At 45.9% G+C, this 17,348-nt stretch overlaps 2 protein-coding genes across 3 annotated transcripts in view; both read right to left on the bottom strand.

The window, feature by feature from the left end:
* Positions 1-54: 54 nt before the first annotated feature.
* Positions 55-3,230, bottom strand: LOC115153954 (interleukin-12 subunit beta-like). 2 transcript variants are annotated; one of them, XM_029699669.1, is made up of 9 exons: positions 3,073-3,229; positions 2,832-2,928; positions 2,340-2,624; positions 2,123-2,228; positions 1,524-1,702; positions 1,150-1,301; positions 785-909; positions 451-481; positions 55-350 (listed from the first exon to the last, which is right to left on the bottom strand). In XM_029699669.1, exons 2-8 carry the CDS (start codon positions 2,926-2,928, stop codon positions 454-456), a joined length of 972 nt encoding a protein of 323 aa, XP_029555529.1. In that variant the 5' UTR covers positions 3,073-3,229; the 3' UTR covers positions 55-350; positions 451-453. The 2 variants fall into 2 exon arrangements, with proteins under 2 accessions (XP_029555529.1, XP_029555530.1); XM_029699670.1 differs by lacking the exon at positions 451-481 and having other exon boundaries at positions 3,073-3,230.
* Positions 3,231-12,554: 9,324 nt separating this feature from the next.
* LOC115153953 (ubiquitin domain-containing protein 2) overlaps positions 12,555-17,348 on the bottom strand; it is a 40,184-nt gene continuing 35,390 nt past the window's right edge. Inside the window, exon 3 of the mRNA XM_029699667.1 lies at positions 12,555-13,505. Coding sequence (XP_029555527.1) covers positions 13,036-13,505 — 470 coding nt within the window. The 3' untranslated portion in view covers positions 12,555-13,035. The remainder of the gene's footprint in view (positions 13,506-17,348) is intronic.

Below are 17,348 nucleotides of genomic sequence, written 5' to 3'. Positions count from 1 at the left end.
ATACAAATGACGATTTGCTGATTCAGATGCATAACAAATGAACAGGGGCATGTATCTGAGTGCAGGGCTTTTATTTTTTGCATCTTTTTCATTATTTAGACAAATATTCATGCTACAGTAATGAAAAACATGAGATAAATAACATAAATCATGGTTACATTTCAGAACTATTACAAATTAATAAATAACTTTACTTACATTCAAATTACAACAATCATAATATACTACATTGCATTTTATTTTCTTTGGTATAATGTAAAACAGAATATCTGTTCAGTGACGAGACATATTTGGATGTGATGGTTGGAGCTGAGGGATGGTCTCTTCATCTGGATGTGCTTTCCTTTTTACTATAAAGAGAAAGAAATTGGATATTTTTCTAGAAACTTCACATTAACTGAAAAATGATGTTGAAATAACATACTATTCAAACAGGTTGAGCCATCATACCTGTCAATGTTTCTTATGTTTATGCTTGACCCTGTTGTACAAAGACAGACACAAACCTTTCGTCTATACAGTTTAGCACTGTTGAACGCTTGACACTCTTAAACTTCTCATAAAGCTGTGTATAAGAGCTAATCATATCAAATGTTATTTGTCCAATGCGCCGAATACAACAGGTTTAGACCTTACAGTGAAATTCTTACTTACAAGCCCTTAACCAACAAAGCAGTTTTAAGAAGAAAAAAAAAACGTTTTAAGAAAGTATTTACAAAAATAAACTGAAGAAAAGAATAAAGCAATTGAAAAAGCTAGAGAGCTAGTGAAAAAGACTACTCACTCAAAATCAGTCCACTGACACCAGGGACAGTCAACCAGTTCATCCTTCGCCCGGAGGCAGAAACGATACTTCTTGGAGCTGTGAACCACGGTTAACTTTGTGTCTTTGGTTTCTTTTAGAAGGACCTATATCAAGAGAGGAGAAATGGTACCCTCACCTTAGAATTTCATCCCTGGTGCTAATGTTCTTCTACACGTGAATTCATGTATGAAGTCACAATTACAGAGTACCGTGTTGTAAAAGTAATGATTGTAAAGATTGACCAAGTATCACAGACTAGATTAAATGGTTAATCAAGACATTATCACAAATCGCGATATTGAGGATTTCAAGAACAATATTGTTGTATAAAAATGGGCTTCTACCTGTGTTTCAGAGTCACAGCTTTCCCTGGCGTGAACCACTTTGACCTGGAATGTGAGGGGGTAGTAAGAGCGTGGGAGGCTCCACGTATCAGGGTACTCCCACTGAAAGGTGTTCCCGTCCACCTTGGTGATGTGGATCTTGTCTGTCTTCACTGACGAGGGAGAGAAGAAGACCAGACAGAACCAATATTACTGAAGGTTCAAATTGGATGAAGCGGTGGCCATATGAATCCTATGATGTACTGCATAACAGAAAGCATGTCTACATGAAACAAGGATGGAATGACATGTACTGTATATTAACCTGAATGATGTGACAATGCCAATTCCAGTGAATGAGTGTGGAGGACATGTTTTCCTTGGCCTCACTGTACCTATTTCTCGTATGTAGAACGGTGTAACGGTGTAGTCCTCTAAGAGGTAGTTGCTCCTGAAGTAGACGGTCAGGTCGATACGGGACACCTCCTCAGCAAAGGAACAGCTGTCCAGGTCCTCACAGGTCAAACCTGCACCATCACTGTGAATGGAGCAGGAGAAGTTTCTGCCAGAGAACCTGGATGAGGGACACAAATCTCCTGGTTACCCTTGGGACTTCTCACTCTCTGAAAGAAGACTCATGTTCAAACATAACAACAAATCAAAAGCTCTTCACAGAGAGTCAGTGGAGAGTCAGTGGAGAGTCAGCGGAGAGATAGCGGAGAGTCAGCGGAGAGTCAGTGGAGAGTTAGCGGAGAGTCAGCGGAGAGTTAGCGGAGAGTCAGTGGAGAGTCAGCGGAGAGATAGCGGAGAGTCAGTGGAGAGTCAGCGGAGAGTTAGCAGAGAGTTAGAGTCAGTGGAGAGAGCATTTGCACTGTTGTAGTATTAACTTCGACTAGCATCATTCATGTGACAAGATGAAATAATGTAACCATCAGTACATGAGATCAGCCCATTGGTCATACATATTTAATCTACTGTATGTTTGATGACTTACTGTCCTACTTGGACCAGAGCAACAACTGCTGACGTCCGATACTTGGTCTTCTTCCAAAAGCAATGAAATGTTCCATTGTAATTTTTTGCCAAACATCTTATGTACTCTGGGTAAAAAGAGAAACAGAATGAGAGAGGGTGGAAACTCTCTCTCTTACACACACGGACGCGCACGTACACACACACACACACACACACACACACACACACACACACACCATCTTCATCTGTGTCATGTGACTTCTCCAGGACGCGTCTTGTTCTGTTGGGTGATGGTATGTCCTGCACCAGCACCAGAGTGTGGTTAAGGTAGTCTCCAGCAGCGTTGTGGCAGCTGTAGTTCGCTCCCATCATCTCCTCCACTTTCACCTTGATCTGGTTCCCTTGTCCTGCACGCTCACTGTCCTTCATCCAGATCACCTCTGTGTCCTGATAGGAGTCCCCACAGAGCAGAGGGACCTGCGTCTCAGTGAAGATCTTCAGATCCACCTTCACCACCTTCACTGGGAACCACATGGCCACCACTCTTTTTAGTACAGTGTTCATGTCCAACGTTTTGTTTTACACAAATGTTTGAATTTCATTAGTCTCCCGACATAGGAATATTATGACAGCGTAAGTTATTCAATCAGAAGTAGATAGTGTATATGTCAGGAGGAGAAGACGGGTAAAGATGTGATATATTTATATATGTAGCCTGAAACATTCACCATTTGGCATGAGAGTCTCGATGGTCTCTGTCCCATACTGGCTGCTTGATGCCACATGGAGGATGAGATACAGGACATGGTGTAGTAACCTGTTCATCTGGCAGACAGAAAAAAAACAACTGTACTTTAAAGTTCATTTCTATGTATTGTATCTACATGTTTATGACGTTCTCCCGAACCAGACAAAGTTAAATAGATTTGAATCAACAAGGCTATATTGTAGAAGTATGTAATGTCTTACCTTGATAATGAGATAATGAGTGTTTCTCCTGGCTGGATTGTAGTATTGTCAGGTGGACCCAGCCAGTATTTATAGATCAGCGGAACAGAAGTGAAACCAGTTCCAAGTAAGAGGAACTGATTACCTATCAGTCTCATTTTTTTTGATGATCAGGTTTTGAGAATGTATAGTCAGTTAAGGTAAGCACTAGACTGCTGAATGGAAGGCCTTATTTTCTGGACTTCTGTGGAATGGTGACTGATGTCACTACCAATGTAGTGGTGATGTAATCCAGTCATCAGCTAATGGCCAGGTCACAAGTCCTGTGGCATCAGCAGTGGTATGGGGGAACTCATTCCCACGTTGGTCTAAGATGGACAGGAGAGCATTGTGATGTGTGGTTTGGGTTCCACGTGGTTCTTCAGTATAAAAGGCGTGTACACGCACACTTAAATCCCCTAAATACATTTCACTAGAGCAGGATTCAGGAAGCATATGTTTTTTTTTTTTTATTTCTGCATGAGCTGTCCTTCCTTATGATGAAAATATGAATGGTCAGTTCTTTCCTGAGGGAAATGTGCTTTGTCAGCGCATACAAAACCTCTATTGACCTCTGCTCTGCTATACAGTACTGCACACTAGTTTCTCTTTCTGAAGGGGCATGACGTGGTTCTTACTGTGGGCTACATCCATAGGCTACATCTATAGGCTACATCCATAGGCTACAACCGTAGGCTACAACCATAGGCTACATCCATAGGCTACATCCATAGGCTACAACCATAGGCTACAACCATAGGCTATATCCATAGGCTACATCCATAGGCTACATCCATAGGCTACAACCATAGGCTACATCCATAGGCTACATCCATAGGCTACACAACCATAGGCTACAACCATAGGCTACATCCATAGGCTACATCCATAGGCTACATCCATAGGCTACACAACCATAGGCTATATCCATAGGCTACAACCATAGGCTACATCCATAGGCTACATCCATAGGCTACACAACCATAGGCTACATCCATAGGCTACATCCATAGGCTACACAACCATAGGCTATATCCATAGGCTACAACCATAGGCTACAACCATAGGCTACATCCATAGGCTACATCCATAGGCTACATCCATAGGCCACAACCATAGGCTACAACCATAGGCTACATCCATAGGCTACATCCATAGGCTACAACCTAGCTGTTTTATTTTTTATTTTATTTCACCTTTATTTAACCAGGTAGGCCAGTTGAGAACAAGTTCTCATTTACCACTGCGACCTGGACAAGATAAAGCAAAGCAGTGTGACACAAACAACAACACAGAGTTACACATGGAATAAACAAGTGTACAGTCAATAACACAATAGAAAAGTCTGTATACAGTGTGTGCAAATGGTGTAAGGAGGTAAGGCAATAAAGAGGCCAAGAGTGGCGAAGTAATTACAATTCAGCAAATGAACACTGAAGTGATAGATGTACAGATGAGGACGTGTAAGTAGAGATATTGGTGTGTAAAAGAGCAAAAAAAGTAAATAAAAACAATATGGGGATGAGGTAGGTAGTTGCCTAGCTGTGCCATATAACACGACAAGTCAGGTTTACACCCAGACTTTAGGGAACATTTGTGTGAATTGAGGTTAGGATAGCAACCCAGGAAGTAGAACACTGAGACTAAACAGAACAAAGTGACTAAAGGGAACTGGAAATGGGTGGGTTGAGGTGAGAATCATGTGCCTACCTAGTATCTACCTACACTTGAGTCGTGTCGTCTGCATTGGGGAACTTTGTCTTTGTGGACGGGGTTCCTAGATGTGTAGCTAATAGCTGTATATAGTACATTTGTAACTATACATGCGGGTAACAATTCATAGATTGTGAGGAAAAAGTGGAAGTAGGTAAAGAGTGTGAAAGTGGATTGGGAAAGCGGATTGCCATTCAGGGGTTTACTGTGCCACAGGTGGAAACCCTCAGTCTAAATGTCCAATTTATGAAATACTATTTTCAGGGATTTCCACAAAATGAATTGCCCTTTAATATATTTAATACATGTTTGATGGAGAATGAATCAAATCTACATTACCACACAGTTCCCCTTCAGTTCCCCCTCATCAAACTCTTGAGTCACACAGCTCTCACATGGGTTACCTCAGGACGGGATACTGGTTACAAAAGATTCCACATCCACACTGATAATATCTCAAATATGTTCATTTAAGGTTTTCTTCACTTAAACACGCTTTTGTGTGATTTATTTTTGAATATCTTATCCAGTGACATTCATCCATTTGGAGTCGAATTAACTTAATCAGAGTTTGTGTTTTTACAGTAAAGATCCCTGACAAATTAAATTGTAATTGTTTTATAAAACAAGCTGGGGAATTAATCTCAGTCTGTGCTTCCTTTGACTCTTCCATTTTGGCTCTATGTTAGAACCATTTTGGCTCTATGTTAGAACCATTTTGGCTCTATGTTAGAACCATTTTGGCTCTATGTTAGAACCATTTTGGCTCTATGTTAGAACCATTCGGATGCAGGGTAGAGATCAGTAGCAGCAGTAGAATCCTCTCCCAGGTGAGATGGCCTAGTAATTAGCCTAGCATTGGCATGTTGATTAGATATGGCATCCGTTTACAGAGGAATGGGTTACACCATCAGACTAATTGCAAGGGAGAGGCGAGCTGAGAGCATTATAATCTTTCCCAATGACTTCCTCTGAGGTGTCCCTGTAGCTGTCAGAGGGCCTCTCTATATGTCATACAATCCAATTAATGTCACATTAATTTGATAAACTCATAATAACAGACTACATTGTTTGGCTTCATTTAGCCATATTCAGGGACATGATTGTTATTTATTTTACCTGCCTCCCCATTGTTGCAGAGGTTTGTGTCATATGGGGTGAATGTGTTGTGGCATGTGTTGTTTTGGTCTCCTGAGAAATATAAAAAAGCTTAACTGTGAGCTCAACACCCCTGACTGTACACTGAGTGTGCAAAACATTAGGAATGCGTTCGTAATATTGAGTTGCACCCCTTTGCCCTCAGAACAGCCTCAATTCGTCGGGGCATGGACTCTATAAGGTGTAGAAAGCGTTCCACAGGGATGCTGGCCCATGTTGACTCCAATGCTTCCCACAGTTGTGTCAAGTTGGTTGGATGTGGACCTTGATACACAAGGGAAACTGTTGAGCATGAAAAACCCAGCAGCGTTGCAGTTCTTGACACACTCAAACCGGTGTCCCTGGCACCTATTACCATACCAGTAGACATAAACAACAGGTGTGGAGCCAGTGGAGGCTGCTGAGAGGAGGACGGCTCATACTGGAACGGAGTAAATGGAATGGCATCAAACACATGGAAACCATGGAAACCATGGAAACCATGTGTTTCATGTATTTAACACAATTCCACCTTTTCCGCTCCAGTTATTACCACGAGCCCGTCCTCCCCAATTAAGGAGCCACCAACCTCCTGTGTACCATACTCTGTTCAAAGACAATCTTTTAAATCTTTTGTCTTGCCCATTCACCCTCTGAATGGCACACATACAAAATCCTTCTTTAACTTATGTCTCCTCCACTTTATCTACACTGATTGAAGTGGATTTAACAGGTGACATCAATAAGGAATCATAGCTTTCACCTGGATTCACCTGGTCAGTCTATGTCATGGAAGGAGCAGGTGTTCCTAATGATTTGTCCACTCAGTGTAAGTATGTACCAGATACTTTATATATACACTAGATGGATGACAGGGGGCGCTGTTTTGAAGCCAATGCACCTCCATCTTCGCTCTCCCCCACCGTTGTAAAAAATATTCTGGAAGCTCTATAACTGCATTTATTATCGTCTACAATTGTTGTTGCCACGTTTATTCTATCACAGACACCTGAACTTTAAAACTATATTAAGTGAGCTAAATTTAAAGTTCTAATGTTACTGTCCCACTATAAAAAATACAAAAAATACATGTCATTTTGTCCTTGAAACATTTACTTGAAATACTGTAGAATTCCATTCATTCCTATGGAGGACTGCTCCTACTGGGGAGTACCAATATGGCCGACCGGTGACTTCAAAGCCTCTCAATGGCCAATACATAGAATCTGCAATCTAAGGTTTATTTATTGTATATTATTGGAATGTACCAGTACAACGTGAAAAAAACCCATAATCATTGACGAGAACAAACTTCCAACAATATTGCGTAATATAAAAAAATATTGACATTTTTTACATCCTTGCATTTCGTGAACTAACACACACTTTTTTCCCCACTAGCACTGACTTTGCTGATAGCTACTTTACTTACTATGTCCCACCTAGCTATCTTAAGAGGAATGAACTCAGTCGCTCTGGATACGAGTTAAATGACTGAAATGTAAATGTAATATCAGATAATGTTCTCTGGTTCTCCCTCCACCAATACATCCTATCAGGCTTTCACATGGGCAGGGAAAATTCCTGATGCATTTCATCTGACAAATAATAGGATGTATTTATAAAGTATGAAAATATTATGAAGGCAGGGGTTCACAAGCTAAACAACTGATAATTTATATCTGACAGCGGAGTTCCTCTTGCAGGAAATTACCTGACCTTATTACTGTAAACGGTCAAACATAAGAAAGTTAGATTTGTAAACAGTTTGGTATAGTCTCCTGTTTAAACCTTTTTTATATCCAGAATTACAGTGCTTTCAGAAAGTATTCAGACCCCTTGAGTTTTTCCACGTTTTGTTATGTTAAAGCCTTATTCTAAAATGTATTAAATAGTTTTTTCCCCTCATCAATCTACACACAATACACCATAATGACAAAGCAAAACGTTTGTAGAAATTTTTGCTCAAATAAAATAAAAAATAAACTGAAATATCACATTTACATAAGTATTCAGACCCGTTGTTGAAGCAACTTTGACAGATATCTGCAGATTATCTCAAGCTCTGTCAGGTTGGATGGGGAGCGTCGCTGCACAGCTATTTTCAGGTCTCTCCAGAGATGTTTGATCGGGTTCAAGTCCTGTGCTGAGCGCTCTGGAGCAGGTTTTCATTAAGGATCTCTGTACTTTGCTCCTTTCAACGTTCCCTCGATCCTGAATAGTCTCCCAGTCCCTGCAGCTGAAAGACATTCCCACAGCATGATGCTGCCCCCACCATGCTTCACCGTAGGGATGGTGCCAGGTTTCCTCCAGACGTGACGCTTGGCATTCAGGACAAAGAGTTCAATCTTGGTTTCATCAGACCAGAGAATCTTGTTTATCATGGTCTGAGAGTCCTTTGGGTGCCTTTTGGCAAACTCCAAGTGGGCTGTCATGTGCCTTTTACTGAGGAGTGGCTTCCATCTGGCCACTCTACCATAAAGGCCTGATTGGTGCAGTGCTGCAGAGATGGTTGTCCTTCTGGAAGGTTTTCCCATCTCCACAGAGGAACTCTGGAGCTCTGTCAGAGTGACCATAGGGTTCTTGGTCACCTCCCTGACCAAGGTCCTTCTCCCCTGATTGCTCAGTTTGGCCGGGCGGCCAGCTCTAGGAAGAGTCTTGGTGGTTCCAAACTTCTTCCATTTAAGAATGATGGAGGCCACTGTGTTCTTGGGGACCTTAAATGCTGCAGACATCTTTTGGTACCCTTCCCCAGATCTGTGCATCGACACAATCCTGTCTCGGAGCTCTACGGACAATTCCTTCGACCTCATGGCTTGGTTTTTGCTCTGACATACACTGTCAACTGTGGGACATTATATAGACAGGTGTGTGTCTTTCCAAATCATGTCCAATCAATTGAATTTACCACAGGTGGACTCCAATCAAGTTGTAGAAACATGGAAACAGGATGCACCTGAGCTCAATTTCGAGTCTCATAGCAAAGGGTCTGAATACTTATGTAAATACATTTAAATTAGTATTATTTTTTAAATACATTTGCAAACATTTCTAAAAACCAGTTTTTGCTTTGTCATTATGGGGTAATGTGTGTAGATTGATGAGGAAATGAATTTTATCCATTTTTCGAATAAGGCCGTAACTTAACCAAATGTGGACAAAAGTAAAAGGGTTTGAATACTTTTCGAGCGCTGGAGGTCCACAGGCAGCCTCATGACCAGGAGAATGGATGGTGGTCTGCGTGCCGAGGGTGTCCAGGCTAATGTGTAAACATGCAGAGTATTTAGTCCTCCCAACATGGACAAAAGGTCCATCTCTCTCTACAGTGATGCAATAAAAGGATTAACTCTCTGTCAGCAGATGAGAGGAAATATGGAACTACGTTCATAAAGCTGCTTCCCTGTTTTTTCATTGTCTTTCCAAAGGGTGGAAACCCCACAGAGGAAGTGTAGAGCTCGTCTTCCTCCACAGCTGCAGACTAGGGTCAACATCCTGTAAAGCCACAACAACACAATGCCAGTGTGCTTTGACTCTGAACCTCAAATCGGGATCATGGTCAGTAGGTACGAAACAGGAGGGGGCAAAAGTGTTTTGTTCCTTCTGAACATGACTCTGTTGTTCTTCACACCTGTGTGGTATAGAATCCATAGATAGATTCATAGCCGAGGGAAGTAGGGGTACTGACACCCTCTGAAAAATCACTATTAAAAAATATATAGTATATTATTTAAAAAATGATATATATATATTTTTTTTACAAAAGTAGTGCACTGTAATAGCCCTATATTAGCAGATATATCCCTCTATAGCACCAGCGCGAGCTAAAAGATTTGTCCCCCCCACTCCCCGTTGGCAAAATAAATGACAGCACCCTCACCCCCAAACTACTTCCCTACTTCTATGGTAATCAACATGTTTTTAAAATGTACAGTAACCTCTGTATCGGATCGGTTATACTACAGGGAAGCTAGAATTCTGTTTCCCAAATACCCTAGTTCAGTTTGTCATTCCATTTATTCTGCTTTCCTTTCTAACTGAAACCCCAGCGCCACTTCTATTCCCAACAACTGGTCCAATGAAATGAGAGAGACACAGAAATTGTGGCGTACAAATGTTGGTCAATTTAATTAAAAACATTCTATTTCATCAAAATATGCAACTGGGTTTCTGAAATTAATTTTTTCATGAATACGTCTCAATGTACCTTAAAAACACACACTCAAACACACCGCGAGAGACGCAGAAGAATGAAGTCAGTCTGAACAGTCAGTCTGAACAGCTACTGGAGTAAAGGACAAGGCGTCTGGTGTGACTGAGCCTGTCCACAGTACAACCCCTAGAGACCTGCTAAGGTTGTAACCCTTTCTCAGTATGTTATAAGATCTGACTCGTCACCAGAACATATTGTCCACATGAACACTCTTTCAACACCCTCTCAAACATGCATTACACACTCTCTCTCTCTCTCGATCTCTCTCTCACACGCACACACACAAATGATTACGCAATGCTAAACACATTGCTTTGATAAGTATCTTAAAGTACAGTGAAGCAGAATTTCTAAACACAGTGTCATTAAAAACTTTGCAATGACACTTCATCCCAGCACATTCAGTTTGTACAACATTGTAGTTTTTTAAGTTCTGCACCGGTAAAAAGTAGAAACCTCCTGTATTTCATCTCAAGCTAATATCAGGTATGAATAGACAACAGGAGGGTGAAAGTGTCATGTTTACATGATGGGATGTTTACTGGGGAATGAGAAGGGAACTAATCCGACGCAGTGACTACTAACTTCACAAACCAAGATCACAACTAAAAGGTAGGCTCCCCAGGGAGGAAGGCTCCCCAGGGAGGAAGGCTCCCCAGGGAGGAAGGCTCCAGAGGGAGGAAGGCTCCCCAGGGAGGAAGGCTCCAGAGGGAGGAAGGCTCCCCAGGGAGGAAGGCTCCCCAGGGAGGAAGGCTCCCCAGGGAGGAAGGCTCCAGAGGGAGGAAGGCTCCCCAGGGAGGAAGGCTCCAGAGGGAGGAAGGCTCCCCAGGGAGGAAGGCTCCAGAGGGAGGAAGGCTCCCCAGGGAGGAAGGCTCCCCAGGGAGGAAGGCTCCCCAGGGAGGTAGGCTCCCCAGGGAGGAAGGCTCCCCAGGGAGGAAGGCTCCCCAGGGAGGAAGGCTCCCCAGGGAGGAAGGCTCCCCAGGGAGGAAGGCTCCAGAGGGAGGAAGGCTCCCCAGGGAGGAAGGCTCCCCAGGGAGGAAGGCTCCAGAGGGAGGAAGGCTCCCCAGGGAGGAAGGCTCCAGAGGGAGGAAGGCTCCCCAGGGAGGAAGGCTCCAGAGGGAGGAAGGCTCCCCAGGGAGGAAGGCTCCCCAGGGAGGAAGGCTCCCCAGGGAGGTAGGCTCCCCAGGGAGGAAGGCTCCCCAGGGAGGAAGGCTCCCCAGGGAGGAAGGCTCCCCAGGGAGGAAGGCTCCCCAGGGAGGAAGGACGGAGGGAGGAAGGCTCCCCAGGGAGGAAGGACGGAGGGAGGAAGGCTCCCCAGGGAGGAAGGCTCCCCAGGGAGGAAGGCTCCCCAGGGAGGAAGGACGGAGGGAGGAAGGCTCCCCAGGGAGGAAGGACGGAGGGAGGAAGGCTCCAGAGGGAGGAAGGACGGAGGGAGGAAGGCTCCAGAGGGAGGAAGGCTCCAGAGGGAGGAAGGCTCCAGAGGGAGGAAGGCTCCCCAGGGAGGAAGGCTCCAGAGGGAGGAAGGCTCCAGAGGGAGGAAGGCTCCCCAGGGAGGAAGGCTCCAGAGGGACGAAGGCTCCAGAGGGAGGAAGGCTCCCCAGGGAGGAAGGCTCCAGAGGGAGGAAGGCTCCCCAGGGAGGAAGGCTCCAGAGGGAGGAAGGCTCCAGAGGGAGGAAGGCTCCCCAGGGAGGAAGGACGGAGGGAGGAAGGCTCCAGAGGGAGGAAGGCTCCAGAGGGAGGAAGGCTCCAGAGGGAGGAAGGCTCCCCAGGGAGGAAGGCTCCAGAGGGAGGAAGGCTCCAGAGGGAGGAAGGCTCCAGAGGGAGGAAGGCTCCAGAGGGAGGAAGGCTCCAGAGGGAGGAAGGACGGAGGGAGGAAGGCTCCAGAGGGAGGAAGGCTCCAGAGGGAGGAAGGCGCCAGAGGGAGGAAGGCTCCAGAGGGAGGAAGGCTCCAGAGGGAGGAAGGCTCCAGAGGGAGGAAGGCTCCAGAGGGAGGAAGGCTCCAGAGGGAGGAAGGACGGAGGGAGGAAGGCTCCAGAGGGAGGGAGGAAGGCTCCAGAGGGAGGAAGACTCCAGAGGGAGGGACGAAGGCTCCAGAGGGAGGAAGGCTCCAGAGGGAGGAAGGCTCCAGAGGGAGGAAGGCTCCAGAGGGAGGAAGGATCCAGAGGGAGGAAGGCTCCAGAGGGAGGAAGGCTCCCCAGGGAGGACGAGTTGACTGGCAGAGCTACATGTAACGTCTGCAGAAAGAGGCTACAGGTCAAGGCTACTACGGGGGGGGGAGCAATAGGACAGACAGCTGGCTGACTAGAAGTGACAGAGGAGAAGGAGAGCAGGCAGGGGGGTCTGGAACATGGTTTGAAACAACATGGGCTGTTACTGTATATTCCTAAAGTTTCCTCAGATCTTATTTTTTGGTTGTTCAGTTTCCACTAAAAACAAGACAAGTTTTTTTAAAAGAGTTTTTGTAAAAGGTAGATTTTTTAAAAGCCAGGTTAGCAGGTGGTCCTGTCCTGTGGTGGAGTCTCTTCCTGCTCCTGGTTGGTTGTCTTCAGTCGCGGAGGCGGAGTCCTCCTGCTCTGGCTGAGACACAGACACAACCCTGCTGCTATCCCAGCATGCCTTGCAGAAACACCTCCCCATCTCGTGGAGGAGAGAGGAGAAGAGAGAGGGAGGGCACACAGCTTAACAAACCCTCACACAACTCTAAACAAACACTTTACATGACCACCTAGCTCGGCTCGGCTCGGCTCGGCTCTCCAGACCTGCTCCTTCATCTGCTCAGACAAGTGACTGCCTCACAACCGTCCCAAATCTCCATTTGTTAAAAGCTGGTCCTCCCTTGGTGGTCTCTCTTTTCCTGCATGCGTGCCCTCTCCAGGTGCCATGCACTAGTTCTCTACGGGCGTGGGGTCCTGGGGCAGTGTGGCGGGCATGGACGCGGGTGTGGTTGGTGTGGGGGCGGGCGGTGCCTGGGTGGGCAGGGGGGCGGGCGGCTGGCTGATGATCACCTGCACCACGTAGTCTCTGGAGATCTTCAGCTCCTCCAGCTTCATCTTGTCTGTGAGCGGCCGGCCTGAGAAGAACCAGCGCTGGGTGGCCGCCGACACGCCCTCCACCGCCTGCAGCTGCCGCTTCATGTGCTGCACCGTGTCCGTGGTCCTCACCGCCAGGCGCAGGTCCCGGCCCGTGGACAGACGCAGGCGTAGCTGGCACTCCTGACCCTCGCTGGGGGGGGGCTCGCTGACCTCAAGGCTCTCAAGGTCACTCTTCTCCTCGATCATGTTGACGGGTGGGGACAGGCAGTAGACTGGCAGCTGGTAGCGGTTCCCCAGCTCATCATAGCACTCTGTCAGCGCGCCTGCAGGGGGACACACACAGGGACACACACAGGGACATACAGGGGGACAGAGGAACAGAGGGGCAAAGCCAATCACTAAACAGGACATCTGGTTATTACCTCAGTCTTGACCTTCTAGTCATTTCAATAGAATTCCCCAATATTCAGGTCTGTGAATGAGGTCTTCCCATCACTTTCTACTATCTCTGCTCTGATTTCTACATATATCATGTCATATTAGTCTTTTATATGTTCATCTTGATGGAATGTTGACTAGATGGAGAGAATAGAGAGCGAGAATAGAGAGAGAATAGACAGAGAGAGAGAAGAGAGAGAGGAGAGAGAATAGAGAGAGAATACAGAGTGAAAGAGAGAGAAGAGAGAGGAGAGAGATAATAGAGAGAGAATAGACAGAGAGAGAGAAGAAAGAGAGAAGAGAGAGAATAGAGAATAGACAGAGAGAGAAGAATGAGAAGAGAGAAGAGAGAGAGGAGAGAGAATAGACACAGAGAATAGAGAGAATAGACAGAGAGAATAGAGAGAGAAGGAGAGAGAATAGAGAGGAGAGAGGAAGAACATAGAGAGAAGGAGAGGGAGAAGAGAGAGAATGAGAGATAATAGAGAGAGAATACAGAGGAGAGAAAATAGAGGAGAGAAAATAGAGGAGAGAGGAAGAATAGAAAGAGGAGAGATAATAGAGAGAGGAGAGAGGGAGAATAGAGAGAGAAGGAGAGATAATAGAGAGAAGGAGAAAGGGAGAATAAAGGAGAAAGAATAGAGAGAGAGATGGAGGGAGAATAGAGAGAATAAAGAGAGGAGGGGGAATAGAAAGAGAGAATAGAGAGAGCAGGGGGAATAGAAAGAGAGAGGAGGAACAGAGAGATAAGAGAGCGATAAGAAAACATGAAGGACGTTTCATTGACCTATGACATGGGAACACTTGTCATTGACTCATCTCTACTCTCTATTTGTGTGGTATTCAGGAAGGAAGAGAGAGTAGCGGTCTCATGCTGTCTGTTCGTCACACTACACCTGTTTCACCACAACACCACGACTCCGTGGTTTCACTGTCTGTCTGCTGTTAACCCCCCCACTACTTCAGAGGAACAATGACAGAATTGTGGTAATAAAATGTGTGTTGGCGCTGTGATATGGATTGACAGATGTCTTTTAGAGAATAGGGTTAGGGTTAGGGTTAGGGTTAGGGTTACATGTCCCAGTCATAAAGGCCAGTCCTGTACGTGTCCCAGTCATAAAGGCCAGTCCTGTACGTGTCCCAGTCATAAAGGCCAGTCCTGTACGTGTCCCAGTCATAAAAGCCAGTCCTGTACGTGTCCTAGTCATAAAGGCCAGTCCTGTACGTGTCCCAGTCATAAAGGCCAGTCCTGTACGTGTCCCAGTCATAAAGGCCAGTCCTGTACGTGTCCCAGTCATAAAGGCCAGTCCTGTACGTGTCCCAGTCATAAAGGCCAGTCCTGTACGTGTCCCAGTCATAAAGGCTAGTCCTGTACGTGTCCCAGTCATAAAGGCCAGTCCTGTACGTGACCCAGTCATAAAGGCCAGTCCTGTACGTGTCCCAGTCATAAAGGCCAGTCCTGTACGTGTCCCAGTCATAAAGGCCAGTCCTGTACGTGTCCCAGTCATAAAGGCCAGTCCTGTACGTGTCCCAGTCATAAAGGCCAGTCCTGTACGTGTCCCAGTCATAAAGGCCAGTCCTGTACGTGTCCCAGTCATAAAGGCCAGTCCTGTACGTGTCCCAGTCATAAAGGCCAGTCCTGTACGTGTCCCAGTCATAAAGGCCAGTCCTGTACATGTCCCAGTCATAAAGGCCAGTCCTAAATGACAACCAGATCAATGCCAGGATAGTGGGTTCCATTCCGGAACCATCCGTACACTCTTAACAAAAAGGGTTCTTCCGCCGTCCCCACAGGAGCACCCTTTTGGGTTCCATGAGGTACCCTCTGGGGAAAGGGTTATACATGGAAATCAAAAAGGTCCTACCTGGAACCAAATAGGGTTCTACCTGGAATCAAAATGGTTCTACCTGGAATCAAAATGGTTCTACCTGGAACCAAATAGGGTTCTACCTGGAATCAAAATGGTTCTACCTGGAACCAAATAGGGTTCTACCTGGAATCAAAATGGTTCTACCTGGAACCAAATAGGGTTCTACCTGGAATCAAAAGGGTTCTACCTGGAATCAAAAGGGTTCTACCTGGAATCAAAAGGGTTCTACCTGGAATCAAAACGGTTCTACCTGGAATCAAAAGGGTCCTACCTGGAATCAAAACGGTTCTACCTGGAATCAAAAGGGTTCTACCTGGAATCAAAACGGTTCTACCTGGAATTAAAAGGGTTCTACCTGGAATTAAAAGGGTTCTACCTGGAATCAAAAGGGTTCTACCTGGAATCAAAAGGGTTCTACCTGGAATCAAAACGGTTCTACCTGGAATTAAAAGGGTTCTACCTGGAATTAAAAGGGTTCTACCTGGAATCAAAAGGGTTCTACCTGGAATCAAAAGGGTCCTACCTGGAATCAAAACGGTTCTACCTGGAATTAAAAGGGTTCTACCTGGAATCAAAAGGGTTCTACCTGGAATCAAAAGGGTTCTACCTGGAATCAAAACGGTTCTTCAAAGGGTTCTCCTATGGGGACAGCCGAAGAACCCTTTTCGGTTCTAGACAGTGCTTGTAAAAAGTGTATGTTTTGCGTCCACATTAGCACACAGACAGGACTAGTGAATGATGAATGACTTACCATGGAAAGACTAAACTGTGTGAATCAGGGCTTCATTTAACTGTTTATGTTGGACCAGTCTAAACTTCAGTCCCCATCCATTCTAAAGGCTACAACACACTCAATAATGTCACCTCAATAAACAGTCCTTTCTGCAAATACAATAACCTATTTCAACGTAGAGCAGGAATGTCAATGAAAATGTGATATATTGTGCGAGAGCACGTGAACAACACTTGAAGAATCTCTGCATGCAGAATGTTGATGTGACGAGGAGCATCAAGGCTTTCTGATTTACACAGCTCTTATGTGAGTGAGTGAGTGGGTGAGTGGGTGAGTGAGTGGGTGGGTGGGTGAGTGAGTGGGTGAGTGAGTGGGTGGGTGGGTGGGTGGGTGAGTGAGTGGGTGGGTGAGTGAGTGGGTGAGTGGGTGGGTGGGTGAGTGGGTGGGTGGGTGGGTGGGTGAGTGAGTGAGTGAGTGAGTGAGTGAGTGAGTGAGTGAGTGAGTGACTGAGTGAGTGATTGTCCAAACTGATGCCAAAACGTGTACAGACGTGCAAGCCGGAATATTGGAACATTGAGGAAGGCAACCCATCCGTCTTTACTGAGGCCCAGAAAACAGTCCCAGACTGGCCAGTCAGTCAATCAGCCAGTCAGCCAGTCAGTCAGTCTGCCAGTCAGTCAGTCAGTCAGTCTGCCAGTCAATCAGCCAGTCAGTCTGCCAGTCAATCAGCCAGTCAGTCAGTCAGTCTGCCAGTCAGTCAGTCAGTCAGTCAATCAGCCAGTCAGTCAGTCAGTCTGCCAGTCAGTCAGTCAGTCAGTCTGCCAGTCAGTCAGTCAGCCAGTCAGTCAGTCAGTCAGTCAGTCAGTCAGTCAGTCTGCCAGTCAGTCAGTCAGTCTGCCAGTCAATCAGCCAGTCAGTCAGTCAGTCAGTCAGTCAGTCTGCCAGTCAGTCAGTCAGTCAGTCAGTCAGTCAGTCAGTCAGTCTGCCAGTCAGTCAGTCAGTCAGTCAGTCTGCCAGTCAATCAGTCAGTCTGCCAGTCAATCAGCCAGTCAGTCAGTCAGTCAGTCTGCCAGTCAGTCAGTCAGCCAGTCCGTCAGTACAGTCCAGTCCAGCCAGGTCAGTCA

The sequence above is a fragment of the Salmo trutta genome, chromosome 19 (genome assembly GCF_901001165.1).
Source record: "Salmo trutta chromosome 19, fSalTru1.1, whole genome shotgun sequence".
Classification (NCBI taxonomy): Eukaryota; Metazoa; Chordata; class Actinopteri; order Salmoniformes; family Salmonidae; genus Salmo; species Salmo trutta.
The sequence above is the reverse complement of the archived record's forward strand: the minus strand, read 5'-3'. Positions and strand labels throughout refer to the sequence as shown.